The 15558-nt window shown below is 32.9% G+C and overlaps 1 protein-coding gene across 9 annotated transcripts in view; it reads right to left on the bottom strand.

Moving 5' to 3' along the window:
• Nucleotides 1-7690, bottom strand: part of LOC135585758 (uncharacterized) — a 31336-nt gene extending 23646 nt beyond the window's left edge. For 6 of the 9 annotated variants that reach the window (XR_010493298.1, XM_065137340.1, XM_065137343.1 and 3 more), the window contains exons 1-6: nucleotides 7371-7572; nucleotides 7073-7238; nucleotides 5828-5964; nucleotides 5574-5716; nucleotides 4456-4604; nucleotides 4104-4183 (exon numbers count right to left, since the gene is read on the bottom strand). Coding sequence is in view for 8 of the 9 variants with exons in the window: in XM_065137340.1 (XP_064993412.1) it covers nucleotides 4104-4183; nucleotides 4456-4604; nucleotides 5574-5716; nucleotides 5828-5964; nucleotides 7073-7238; nucleotides 7371-7424 (729 nt within the window). In the remaining variant the exon portion in view is untranslated. Of the gene's footprint in view, nucleotides 1-4103; nucleotides 4184-4455; nucleotides 4605-5573; nucleotides 5717-5827; nucleotides 5965-6164; nucleotides 6259-7072; nucleotides 7239-7370 lie in introns of those variants that run through there. The other 3 variants (XM_065137341.1, XM_065137346.1, XM_065137344.1) reach the window with 3 other exon arrangements.
• Between the last annotated feature and the right edge of the window lie 7868 nt (nucleotides 7691-15558).

Genomic DNA, 15558 nt, shown 5'->3' with positions numbered 1-15558 from the left:
GCAAGCTCTAAATGGTCGCGCGACAAAGGGTCCAATATGGTCCACCGCGGCCAAAAGTCACCATAAGTGCCCATATAACACCATTGCGCAACAAGTCAGTGAACCAACCCTAGACACTACCCCAAAGGCTTATCTAGCCCTTTGCCACCTAGGTAACTCTTGGGTGTTTGTACCGGCTGACACTCTGCACCAAGGTTCGTAATTTCGTACCATACCGGAGTTTCGAACTCAGCTCGGTACAATACGATATAAGTATACCGAGCAGTACATTACGGTATACCGCTGCTCTCTGCCCGCATGAGGAGGAGGCTTCCTTCTCCCTGCGCTCTACCCGCATGAGAAGGAGGTTTCCTTCTCCCCGTAGAAAAAAAAAGGCGACGTCGCTCAGTTTCTGCCTGCATGGGGAGAAGAAATCATTTCCTTCTCCCCGCGTGAAAAAAAAAAGAGAAAGGCGACATCTCCGAGGCAACGTCGCCCAATTACCCCGCGCAAAAAAAAAAAAAGGAAAAGAAAGGCGACGTCACTCAATTTCTGTCAACGTGGGGAGAAGAAACTGTTTCCCTCTCCCCACACGAAAAAAAAAAAAAAAAGAAAATGGCAACGTCGCTCAGTTTCTACCCGCGTGGGGAGAAGAAATCGTTTCCTTCTCCCTGTGCAAAAAAAAAAAGAGAAAGGCAACGTCGCTCAGTTTCTGCCCACGTGGGGAGAAGAAATCGAGGGTTCCTTCCCCTCGCGCAAAAAAGTAAAAAAAAAAAACGCCTCGTTCCTTCTGCTTGTGTAGGGAGAAGAAACTACTTCTCCCTGCGACATCGCCGAGGCTTCTTCTCTCCCTGTGCGGATGAGGAGAAGTCGCCGACACCGATGCCTCGTCGCTGACAACGAGGAGGCGACATCATATCGGGATCATCGAGGGAGAGCGACATCGAATCTTCAAGTTTTCTCTTTTCGGCTCCCACTTATTTCTTCTCCCACTACTAATAGCGGGTGGTGACAGTCGACTTAGGGTGATAACGGAGCGGAAACAACCCCAATCGACGCTATCGCCCAATAGCGGGTGGTCCACGTACTGGTCTGCTAATGAACCAGTATGTTTCGCCCGGTACTGGAGGTATTATCCGAAATTAAAATCCTTGCTCTACACCACTCTGCGGAGCTAGAAAACCCTCAAAATGATTGCTTGGATAGCCTATTTCTAAGCAATTTTGCCTCTGCACGATGACTACATACAACCTATGTTTATAAGACTGAAACGGCAACGAAAGCCAACTAAAATAGAGCTATTAAGCCTACTGCAAACCCTCTACAAGCTATGCAAAACATGAACAAAATCAAAAGACAAACATACACAAGCAGTACATTGAACACCCTGTTTACAACTTTGTCTATGACAATATGTAAAAGATTGCTCCTCGATCCATGCACCACCCTCAAATTGTGTAAGATGGAACCATCGACTCGCCGATGTCACCGCCATCACGATCCGAGGCATTGTTGTCCATGTCGTTACTATCTCTAGACCGAGAAGGTTACTAAATACGATTAAGGTGTCTCATCCCCCGACTCAATTCTTTCTAATGGTGCAGCTGATGTTATTACCTTCCTCTTTGCCTTTGCATGCTAAGTAAACAATTATGACGATTAGGTGTCTCTAGTTCCTCGAGTAGTTTGACTTGATGTTATATGGCTCCTTCCGCCACATTCTAACCGAGAGAGATTCTCCTCCAGTTGGGGATGTGCATCCTCTTCTTCTATTACCTCGGTAATAAAACGCGAAAGACATAGATGATCACCCGCCTCATCAAGTAGAGGATCCTTATGATTCTCCGCTGCTTTAACCCACTCTAACATCAGCTGTGAATCTTCATTGTAGTGTATTTAAGGTCAATGGGATCAATCTCTGGTTCCTTTGGCGCCTTATCCAGCTTAACACATCGTAACCTTAGCCGCATGTTATAATGGACATATACTAGTTTCTCCAATCATCTATACAATAGTTTGCTACAAACCTTCGTGTGAATCAATGTGAATGCTAAACAATTACGTTCGCAACCACTAGATATTGTAGTCTGCGAAAGTGCATAAACAAAAACCTTCCTTAAATTTGGTGCATCCCCTCTAAATTGTAGCCACAATCCGATCTCCTCAACCACTATGTCCATTAGGTTTTTAAAATAATTTGCATCTTGAATCTTTTCGAAAACATTAACCGACTTATGAAAAATCACACGTCTATTGCAATACACAAGAAAATTAAACACACATTGTTTTTGTTGGCCCTATCCAACTATCACACATCAGTGTTACCCCATATTCGTCTCACTACCTCTTAAAGAATTTGATCCAATCCTTTAGTTTTGCCACCTCCACATTTAAACACACATCGTGGATCTCCTTCGGTGTTGGAGGTTGGATCTCCATGCCAACCTTTTGTAGAGGATAAGGTAGATCAATATCAATAATATATGATACTGACCTCTTGCCAAGTCCTTTGATAAAACCACAAATTCTACCCTATCTCATGCTACCAATCCGGCTCAACTGAGGAGGGGCAGTTGGCCGCCTCATGCTAGTCGACCTCTAGTCTCAAAATATCTTGAAATGATAAATCAATCCCCACGTAGCCCTGTAATATTCTTCCTCAGCTCTAGCTTTTCTTTTAATTGTATATTTCCTTGTCTGTTGTAACTTGTTTTAAAATGATTTACAGACCTACGTCAAAACCTTCTTGCATTTTGTAATATCGGGATACTCACAGACCAAATGTATCATCACCCGAGTGATTCCTCCACCCTTACCAATGTAGTCATAATAAATGCATTGTTAATGATAATCGTTCTCATCTATCGTTCAGGCATGATCCCAAGTGTCATCATATGTTTGTTTCTTTAGTGGCATATTCCCACCAAAAGTGAATCAAATAAGCAAACTGCGATTAGCCCTAATTTGAAATAATAATATGAGATTATACATAATGAACCCTAATTTGTCACTATAAATATGTCAATTAACCTATATGTTAATTGAACCCTAATTAGTTTTATTTACCACTATAAATATGTCAATTAACCTATATGCCATACCAAAGCATACCGCTCGTACCAGGCAGTATGTACCAGTCCGATAGGTTACCAGTATACGGACCGTCCGATACCGCTACAGTGCTACAGTATAATACTGTAGCACTGCTACAGTGCTGTAATACTATACTGTAGCGTTGCTACAGTATAAAAAGTATAAAATTGTTCGGTACACCCTGATGTACCGCCCAGTATACCGGTACCATATCGTACCGAGCCCAGGTCGAAACGTCGGTACGGTACGATACGTCGAACCTTGGGTACAACAAACCTTGGTTTTCATTACATGAATAGACAATATCATCAAATGCAAGCAACAAACTAATAGTGGAAGTGAGGCGAGGAGACAATAGATTCATCTTGTCATGGAAAAAAACATGAATCATAAGCTCAATGTACATGAGAAACAAAAAATTCTTTTCTATCACACCCTTACACACCCAGAATAAGTAGGCTTCTGATGGCATTAACCAATTCAAACATTCAAAATCAGATTCTAAAAGGGTATGAGAGGATATTTGTTTCCAAAATTCCTATAAGGACCAGCATGTTAAAATTCAGAATCATTCCTTTCTTTTCCGATATAAAGGCCCAAATCAACTATTAATTTAACTGGCTAAATCAGACCAATCAATTGTTTCAGCTTGATTTAAACTATTTAGTCAATCTAAGTCTGACCTAATGTAGTTCAGTTCAATCAACTCAACCAGGTTACAGTTGAACTTCACAAATCATATGAAACAAACTCACAGCCCCAATAAGACCCCAAAAACTTGAGTTACACCAGGCTCTCCTACCCATTCTTCTGTCAAGTCTTTTCAGCCATTTTTACCCTCTTTAAGGTCTTTAAAAATATTAAATTTCATTAATCTCTGTGTAGACATAACATACACATAAACTACAATCATAAATCAATAAAATAACAAGTGTATATGCTAACCAACACACTAATTTTTGTCCATGTAAACACATAATTACGCCAAAGAAAGATCAGTATATGACGGTCCAAGAAAGAAAAAATATCACCTCATGAAAGTGAAATCGCCTCCTATGCTTAACAATACCTTTGGTGGCAGAGTAAAACATATCCATTAGCATGGTCTTTCCTGCATCCATCATGGATACTTCTTTAGATACAACTATCCAGAAAACCATATAGAATAACAACAAGAGCTCATAAACTGGTATACAACTAAATTCATGTAGCAGAATACTCCCAAATGCAGAATATCTTCCAAATGATCTATTATGTCAATGAAAACAACAGAAAAAGTCGTACAATGTCAATTATAAGTATAGACAACATGGAAGATGCAAAATGTTTAATTAGCCAGAACTTCATGTTTAAAAAGCTATGAGGAATATGTTAAAAACATACCACTTCCAACATTTCCATACAAGTATAAGCCTTTTGGAGCTGTGGGTGGAACTGGTTGGACACCAACTACTGAGTCTAGCTTTTTTTCACGATTAAGATATGAGACCATCTTCCCAACACCTGGTTCTACGTTCTGTCGTCTTCTCCTCCTAAATCGACAACAGATATGAAACAACAAGCATAATTCATCAAGTTGTATTATCAACATAAGCATAAGTAGAAGACACAAAGCAAGAGCTGGAAGTTCCACAAGAGACATGCCAAAGAAGATAGAGAGAGAGGGAGAGGAGATAGAGATGCAAGAAATCCTGGAACAATATTCATGATAACTTGACGAGAAATACTATCATTCAATACTCTGTTTTTTGAAAAATTAAAGAAATGCAAGTCAGTTCCATCCCAGGAGCCTTCTTTGTACCACAGATTATGTACACCAATTAGCTTTCATCCAGTATCAAACTGAATTTTCGACTTCAAAAACACAATCACAATTGTCATTTATCAGCTTAAAATAGTCAGCTGCATGGTTTGATATTCATCACTACACAAGGACAAAGTAGAAGAAAGGCATAGCTTTTATCGTATACATATGCTTATATATATTTAAAGGGGGTACCCAGTACACGAGACTCCCACCAACTCGGGGTCTAGGGTGGGTAAATGTATGCAATCTTGCCTAAATAGATGGAGAGATTAGTCCATGACTCGAATCCTAGTCAACCATGTCACAAAGGAGCAGCCTTACCGTTGTACCAAGGCCCATCCTCCCTCAAACCAATTTGTCAAATCGAATGCAGGATTGAAAGAAATTATCAAATAACTTCAAAAACCAACCAACAGAATATCATGCTACATTCAGAATTTATTTTAGGATAGTCATAACGCATCACTTTGATCATCACAAGACAACTAAATTGAGTTTTCTAATTACACACTAAAAAATCTAAACATATAATTTTACCTAGCAGTTGGTAGAATTCAAATACTCCATCGACTTAAGACCTGCATTAGCAGCTTTCCTGTTTACATTTGTCATGGTAACAGAAACAATGTGACTATGTATGCAACTTCTGCATTGCCAAGTCACTGCACATAAAAGAAACATAAGCAATGCCCACCTTGAAATCCACTTGTCGATAAAACTACTTTTACGATTCTTTGTATCTATCCATACACCATCCTTCTGTTTAAGCTCAGCTTCTTCCAATAGAAGTTTCCGCCTTTCATTCTCTCTATTGTTCTCCCAAGTTGCCAATTTAACCTGAGGATTAAGTTAAAAGATGGTATTTTACTAGTTGATCAATCAGAATACAATATATTTGACAAGCAAGCCTTAACATACTATAGAATGATAAATGCATAAGTACTTTACATGGTAATCCTCCATTTCCTTCTGATAACACTGTAGCTTTCCAAGTAATTCTTCAAGTTCAAAGGCAACCCTTTCCTGATAAGTATCATATTTAAGTTTTCCTTCTCTAACCATGCTCCTATAGTGAGCCAGTGGACCTTTAGATCAGTAACCACAAAAGAAAGAAAAAGAAAAAGACGACGAGTTAACAACCTTGATTTAGAAGCTATGATTAAATAAAATGTTTTTTTATAGCTTGCTTGTCAGATCTCCTACAGATACAATCACATAAAAACAAGTTATCTTAACACAAAAACATACACTCAAGCAGTTAATGAAGATGCCAACAGTATTTGACCTTGTATCTTGAAATATATGCATGATAACCATGACATAATGCAACATCAATCGTTGACCATGTATTCCTTTTTGCAATTTTGAGATTTTTACACTTCATTGTTCACATAGGCTTCAGGCTTTTGTTAATCCACCAAAACAATCTGGTGTTACAAACAACAAAGCGGGTAAGGATGATTATGCAATCACCAAGTGGAAAAACCAATACATAACCAGCATTAAAAGAACTTACGAGCTCATTGGTGAAAAGGCCCCTTCTATATCTTAGTTTTAAGCAAGACAAATAACCAAACAAATTTGGTATAGATTTATCAAGAATCTTATATTGCTCTAGGATTTTGGCAACCTATTCATCACTATACTCGTTTCAAAGTTGAGATCAACTTTTCAAGGCCTAAGTTGATCCAATACAGTATGGAAGGCCATCGCATATTGAACAGGAAACTTCTACATTATGTGCAAAATATCAATTTTTTGTTTAGTCAACTTCTAGAATCTACAGGATGTTAGTCAACTTCCCACTTCATATGCGGAAAATATAATACCAATCTTTCGATGAAAATTTTGTACCTGTATTTCCAATACTAGGATATATGTCCATGTTCAAGCTTCTGGAGCAATATCTTAAGTGTTAATTTTCCTTTACGGGAACTTTTGGAAGTCCGTAGAAGGGGATATCATTATGTAACTGTGGCATGACCATGTAGCAATCTGACAAGTAAATATGTCTACGAAGGAGTTTCATGCTTCTTGCTTGTGATTCCAGTCAGTGTGATATATATTGAAAGGCATATTAATTACCGTTTGTTGCTAATCAGAGATGGGTAGAAATTATGATGTCCGAAATCTAATCGGTTTATAAAACCCCTAAAACTCTATAGTAAACGAACGACAAAGCTGAAACGATACCTAGAAGAAAGAACAGGCTGACAAAATAGTTGAAGAACGGAAGCAAGGGGGCAAACTGGAATTTCCAAGTGTGATCCATTCGTTCGAAGACCATAAAGAAATCCAAGAAACACCTAAGGGGAATTCCGATATGCAAACGTTGATCCACCAAGCAGCCATCCGAACCCTAGAAGGTTTGGGACACAAAACACCAAGTAGCCAAGAAGGTGATCGACCAAGAATGATGAAGATTTCTGGGTAGCAAGGACATGTAATTGGGGGTGTGAGAGGCGAGGAAGGATGATGCTGTCGAACTCACCTGGACGCAGACACGCCGAAGTCTGCGAAGGCTCTCCGGAGAAGCAGCGAGCATTGATCAGGGGACGATGACGATCATGATTGGAAAATTCATGCGCTAAGGTACGTCGACTACGGAAGAACGCTCGGGAGAAAAGGGAAGAAGAGGAGGAGAAGAAGCCCCTCATCCCTCTTGGTTTCCGGTCGAGGTTGAGAAATCAATAGAATGCGGAAGAAAGAAGAGATCGAACCGACGCGAAGAAGCGAGGAGAAAGGGGAGGACGTTATGGTGGGGGCGGGTAGCGAGCAACGTGGGCGATTCATACACGGAAACGTGTCGAGAGGACGTGGTGGGTACCAGCTTCAATCGAATTGAACGTCGTCCGCACATAAATATGACGCAATGTTGGATTGTGAATTTTAATGCACATTTTGTGAGCAAAGCAAAGGCCAAAAATTATTTAAAATGGAACATTTAATGGCGAATTCTTGGGAAAATTATTAATTTTAATTTTTTTTCAGAGTATTTCTATTTTAAAAATATTTAGATTCTTTTTTACTTTTTAAAAGATAATATTAATTTTAAAAAATCACTTAAGTCCATATAACATTAAACTAGATAAAAAATCTATTTAACTTGAATAATTACTTTTACATACACTATCTATATACTCCTATTTTATATTTATCAATCAACGTGACCTATATTGTATGTGATAAAAATTAAATAAAGAATATAAAAAGATAAAAATTGAAATTGTAGAAGAAACTATGAAATGTATAAGATGTAATTGTCTAATTCATTTTGATAGTGAGTTCTTGATAGCTATTTGTACACACTCAGGGAGGTTATACACATTCATTCAGCATAGAGGATTTTTCTCAATTACTTAGAGATTTTCTCAACTGCTTCGAGGAAATCTTATATGCTTATCAGTATGATCTTTCATCTTTGAACATTCTTTAATGATGATTCCATCATCATTGTTATAGTGTGCTCTATAACCTCCAAGTATTATCAATTTCATGTGTCACCTTACGTTTAGGATCGAGTTCCACAATCGACGACACCTACTCCTCTAAGCTTCTGTTTTATCACAGCTGCAATGAGAGTTCTAAGGTTCGAGCATTTCATATTTCTAGGATTCTAAAACTATAGTGGCAGTGAATATTATTTATGATAAAGCTGAGAATTCTTTAAGATATATCTCTATTTCTATAAAAAAAATTTATTAGAAAATCTAAATTTATGATTTATTGTGTTAGCTAGGGGTATAGGGTTGCATTAATGTTTACTATTCTGAATAATTTTCAGAATTGTTTTACTACCAATATTTTAAGTATTTTTATAAAATTAAAATCTTTATCCAAAACAATGTGCTATTTTCACTTTGTTTATTTTATTTCTAATAATTTATAATTCATCTATGTAATATTTTTTATATTTGAGCTTCTAAAGAGATCCACTATGTAGAAAATTTAGCCTAAAGAAAAAATATTCTAATAGGTGGTGTACTCTTATTGAGGAAATTTTAAAAAATAGTGTATCTAAATAAATATTTATGATATTTCTATAAATATTTTAGTATCTAAATAATGTGTTATTTTTTTATTTTCTCCTTTTTATTTCTAAAAAATTATAAGTTATCCATACAATGTTTTTTTCACATTTGAGCTTCTAAATAAGTCTGCAATATCTGTAGAAAAGTTGGTCTAGAAAAAATTCTTTTCTAATAGGTGTTGCATTGTTATTAAGAAAAAAATTGAAAATAATGCATCGCATAGATGTACTTTTTAAAATGATCTCAAATTTTTACAAAAGCTTTGAATATGACACTTATAGGCATATGTTACTGGTTTTTTAATTTTAGAGATTTTTTTTATATTTCTATGATTTTTTTAAGTATCTGAATAATGTGTCATTTTTTATGTTCTCCTTGTTTTTTCTATTTTTAACAAAGTATAATGCATCCATGCAATGTTTTTTCACATTTGAGTTTTTAAATAAGTCAACAATATATGTAAAAATTTTGATATAAATTTTTTTTCTAATAGTGATGTATTATTATTTTTGAGAAAAAATCAAAAATAGTGGATTGCTTTGAATAGGACACTTATGGACATATGTGACTGGTTTTATACTTTTATAGATTTTTTAGCATATAAACAGTGTGTAATTTTCTATTTGCTCCTTTTTTTTAGTTAGATAATTTTTAATTGAATTATTAACTCTAATCCTTTTGGCTTTAGACAATAAATAATCATATCATTAAACAATTATTATATGTGTCGAATGTCCAAAGTCAACTGCAAAAATGTTGATTTAAGCATAGATATTCCTATTTAATTTTTATTTAATTATCATAGATCATTTTTTAAGTTTTATCTTTGCCAGATACTTGTGGATCGAATCATTCCAACGATGAAAAGGGATCGAAAAGTCATTCTAGTTTGATAGTTTCAAGACGAAACTTTATGAATTATTTTCGCACTTCTTATGCAACCTACTAAGCATAGTCGAGTAAGATTAATCTCATTATCATAAAATAGTGTCACTTAAATATTATAAAAAGTACTGTTTCCGGTAATTTCATGAATATCCCTTATATTCTCATATCTTGCATATTAATATTAGTAATTATTTTGTAACCAAAATAATATTTTTGTACCTGTGTTTCGAGATAAACTAGATTTCAAAAAGTCTTGAAAGATTATGGTATTTGAAGAAAAAATTGAGATTAAACATGTTCCAACTAGAAGTTATAAGATAAAAATAAAATGTAAAATTTTCAATTGCTAATGGTTGATAGTAGCTCGTGGTGGAATTGATTGTTTTTAAATTATCAAGTTTTATAAAGAGCATGATTGTAATTTGTCAAGATTAAATAGAGATCATAAATAGAGATCATAAGAAATGTAGTAATTTTTTCTACGGATCAAATCAAAGATCAAGTCATGACAAATATTGATTATACTCCAAAAATGATGATGCTTGGATGATGCCTATACGATGGTTGTAATATATTATTTTCAATTGCATTTGGTGTAATGGAAATTGAGTGTAGAGATTCATGGGAATAGTTCTTACATCAATTCATAATATATATTATGGGATGCAAAATTTTGACTATTATCAGTCATCAAAATCTAAAAATTCTTTTATGTATGAAAGATAGAATAATATGGTCATTGCATGGTTTACCTATCTAAAAATTTTACGAGCAATATACGAGAGAGAGAAAGATGCTGCAATGCTATTTTGGGTTACTGCTAGATCCTTCACTATGTACGAGTTTAATAAATACATGCAAAAATTGAGAAAAAAAATCATAAATAAAATTTCATATGGATATCTAAAATTGAGAATGAGAGATGAGTTTTTACATATTTTCCTAAACGTCTTTGTACAATACTCATTATAAATATATTAAAAAGTATGAATTCAAAACTATTCGTGACTAATTTATTACTTTTATGATTGAAATGATTAGGAGAAAGATTGTTGAATGATTCTGCGCTAATGCGAAAAACAAGGGTTGATACTATGGTATCTTTCGTCGTACTCAAACTAAATTGTAAGTGTAGACATCCTATGAGACAGTGATAATAGGTTTAGAGAAAAAAATTTGTTCACGTTAGTGTCTTGATATTTTGGAAATTTTATGTTCTCATGCTATTATGTGTAGGAATGATAATCTATATTGATTTTGTAAAGATTATTATAGAACTGACATATAAACTATTTCTTTATGAGAAACAAATAATATTGAATATGAGAAGAATATGATTATATCGTATCACCTCCAAGAAGCATGGTGTGGGTTGGTAGAAGAAACAAATCAAAAATTAAATCAAAATATAGTGCCAGGAAAAAGAATTAGTGTCCAAGATGCTAACAATTTGGACATAATCATCATTTGTGTAAATTTTCACCTGTATCATCAGCTTGAAGGCAATGACATTTAGATAGAAATTTTGGTTGCAACAACTTATTGTAATTTTGAAGTGGTTTAGTGAAAACTTACTTTCAGTGACTTATACATTTGTAATATAATATGTTTTAATTTGTTCTAACTATTTGGTTGATGTAAGTTATATTGGAATTATAAGTTTTAGTAGATTCATTGTTTTACAAAACATACTCTATTTTACATGTTGAAAAAACTCAAATAAATTTGAGATTGACTTTTAGGGTTGAGTGCTTTGGCTCAAATTATTAACAAGTATTTTGGATTAATTTAGAAACTCAAATATCAAAAAATATTACAGATCCATGATATTTTTTGTAGAAATAAAAAAGTTGGTCAAAAATAAAATATAAATATAAATCCATTCCATCTATTGAAATTATTCAACTTATGAACTATGTGCCATTTCTATTTCTAGACAATTTTTTTTTATTTTTATAAGAATATCATGGATCCATGTAATGTTTTATAATATTTGAGCTTCTAAATTGGTCTAAAACATCTAATAAAAAAATTGGGCCAGAGAAAATAATTTTTAATATACGATATACTATTTTTTGGATTTTAGACAAAAATAATACATCACATATTACAAAATTATTTTTGGTCAAAATTTTTATTAGATATTTTTGACCAATTTAGAAGTTTAAATGTCAAAACACATTATATGGATCAATGATATTTCTATAAAAATTAAAAAAAAAAGCTAAAAATAGAAAATGACACAAAGTTCACAAGCTAAATAATTCTTAAAATATCAAAAAAAATCTAAAATAGAATGACATGTCATTCTGGATCCAATGAAAACCTTTTGTAAAAATTTCAACTCATTTGGATCGGTCCTTCTATGCGATTTATGTTTTGGAGAACAAAGTGTATCACATATTAAGAATTATTTTCTCTGACCTAAATTTTTACCATATGGTTTGAACCAATTTAGAAGTTCAAATGTTAGAAAATATTGTATCGATCCATGATATTTATGTGGAAATAGAAAACAGTTGGTCAAAAATAAAAAATGACATATAGTTCATAAGCTGAATAATTCATAAATATATCAAATAAATTTTCTAAAATAAAAAACCAATCCATCAAGGTCCAATGTAAACCTTTTCTAAAAATTTCATATCTTTTAGACCAGTCCTACTAATATCATGGACATATGCCCATATGGGAAAATGTTGATCAAAAGTAAAAAAAATGATACATAGTTCACAATCTGAATAATTCATTAAAAAATTTAAAATAAAATTTAAAATAAAAAACCAGTGATATTTGTTAATTGGGTCCAATTGAAGCATTTCCTAAAATTTTCATGTCTATTGAATGAGTCCTTCTATACTTTTTGGATTTGGGCAGATATAGTGCGTCATATATTAGGAAATATTTTCTTCGGTCAAAATTTTTATCAGGGATTTTATATCAATTTAAAGCTCAAATATCAAAAAATATTACATCGATTTATGATATTTATGTAGAAGCGAGAAAAAGTTGGCTAAAAATAGAAAAAAAAACACTCATTTCACAAGCTAAATATTTCATAGAAATATCAAATAAATTTTTTAAAATAGAATACTAGTGATATGTGTCCATCTAGATCCAATGTAATTCTTTCCTAAAATTTTAGGTCAATTGAACTAGTCCTAATATGCGATATTTGTTTTTTAGATTTTGAGTAAAAATAATACATCACATATTAGAAAATATTTTCTCTAGCCTAAATTTTTAACAAGTACTTTCAACTAACTTAGAAGCTCAAATGTCAAAAACATTGCATGGATCTATAATATTTATGTGAAAATACAAAAAGTTGGACAAAAATAAAAAAAAAATGATGCATAGTTCACAAGCTGAATATTTCATAAAAATAATAAATAAATTTCCTAAAATAAAAAAACTAGTGACATATGTCCATCTAGATCCAATACTAATATTTACTAAAAATTTTAGGTCATTTAGATTAGTCCAATACTATATGCACTATTCTTGAATTTTAAGCTTCACTTGTACTTTTGGTATCTTATAAAATCTATTACAAATTTACTTTCAATATGACAGTCATCTCCTTCGAGGTTTCACCTTCACTTGTACCTTTAGCATGGAGAAGATCCACAAATTCTTTTGGGTCCAGCTCCTTATCTTTTTTCTAATTTCTTCTAGACTTTCATCTTCAAAGTCTCCTTTTTCACAGCAGCTCTCCTTCTCTTTTTTCTTCCTATGACTCATGATTTCATTTCTTCTTCCTATGACTCCTTATTTCATAGGAACTACGTGTATACTATTTTGCTAGTATAGGTTTGTAGGTCGCATATTTGTATTTAGATTTATATATATATATATATATATATTATAGGTTTGAGTTACTTGCTATAGAATGAGAAATATATCTCAATAGTGCATGATCCTTTAATAGGTCGTGGCTCCTTAGCTACTGGTACCTTAATTCAAGGTATGTAATATCGTACCATATTGGTATTTTAAGGTTGACTCGGTACGGTACGGTATCGGTGTATCGAATAATTTTATATATTTTCTTCATTACTATAGCACTGTAGTACTGCTACAGTATAGCACTATATTACTATAGTGACATCGAACGGTCCACGTACTAGTATATCGTCGGACTGAATGGTACCACTCGTACCGAGCGGTATCATTCGGTACTGCATACCATGTCTTAATTATTAGTACCTCAATTACTAATACCTCAAACATTTTGTACCTCCTAAGAATATAACCATGCCTCACATAGCAAAAGATTTAACTCTTTAATGATCTACAAATAATTAAAAGTGATTATTAGTATAGTTTTTCAAAAGAAGCTACAATAATTATTTTATTAGATGATATTATTGATATCATTTTATTAATTGCTTTCCAAGACACTGTGGGAATAGGTCGTTTCCATAATCTTGAATATTCTACAAAGCATGGGACATACTTATAAAATCACCCATATCAAATATCAAATACATGTGACGATCAAATCATATTATATATAAAAAAAATAAGATATAGTAATTTATAAACTATATACCTATACATAAGTTATTGGTAATATGGGTAAGCAACTTTTCAAATAACCAATAGTTGAAATCTCATTTCTCTTTGAATCTATGTATTTTCTCTGTCACTATTGGAATCCTCTTAGAAATAAATGAATGAGTTGTTGTTGGCCAATTATATTTATTCAAAATTTTTAAATCATCAACGGTTGATATTAAGGATCACTGTAATCGACAATTGCTTTAACAAAATAATATGCAGGCAAAAGTATATAACACATGATAAAAGTTCACCACTTCCTCATCATTATTTAGATGCAAATTTACCATCAACCTTTCAAATCCTTATGGGTTGATCCTTTAAATAAAAAATATTTATATGTAAGATACCATTTGGATCTAAATGCCTTCAAATCAATAATTTCTCTTTGGATAGATTAAGTAGAAGATATACATTAGATACAGAAAAAGACAATTTCATTCCATTCACTAAAAACTTATTATTCTTAGACCATCATTCCATATTAAAAAAATAAATAAAATAATTTTAATATCATTCAAATATTATACCAGATCAACAAGCATAATATTGTATAAACAATGATCATCTTCTGGAACAAGTGTGTTTAGCAACACACTATATTTGTTCAACAATATCATACATATCCTCACAGTAACTCACTAATCAATATCTAATGTATTATAAATATTAAGATTTATGTCACCTTCAACCTTTTCTTATAATCTTTCTTCAACAAATTCATTTTCGAAGATAATCACCACTATTATCATCTTCATCACAATAAAACAAGTCATTCAAATCTAAGGAAAAAATCCCAAAACGTCAACTATTTAGCAAATTATTTTTATGATGTCTAACCTAATGTCTATCTGTCGATGTCAAGAGTTGAAAGATACTTCATCAAAATTAGAATCCTCCCATTAGAATTAAAAATATTATGTTTTATAGTAAACCATCTAAAATATTATATTTTAAAGTTCAATTTTTTTTTCAAAGATTCATCCAACATTTAATACAATCGATTACATCTGATCCTTGCGAAAATTCCTTAAGATCAGGTACAATCCATAATGTTATGCTTCATAATGTTATGCCTCCAACTCAAAACATGCAGTATGACAGATAGGAGGGAGCTAAGCTACTGCTTCCGAGCATCTAGAGGATGATAAACATTCAATCATTCGTGAGAAGCCAGATTCTAAGTAAAAGAACATG

Source organism: Musa acuminata, chromosome BXJ3-1 (genome assembly GCF_036884655.1).
Source record: "Musa acuminata AAA Group cultivar baxijiao chromosome BXJ3-1, Cavendish_Baxijiao_AAA, whole genome shotgun sequence".
In the NCBI taxonomy this organism is placed as follows: domain Eukaryota; kingdom Viridiplantae; phylum Streptophyta; class Magnoliopsida; order Zingiberales; family Musaceae; genus Musa; species Musa acuminata.
The sequence above is the reverse complement of the archived record's forward strand: the minus strand, read 5'-3'. Positions and strand labels throughout refer to the sequence as shown.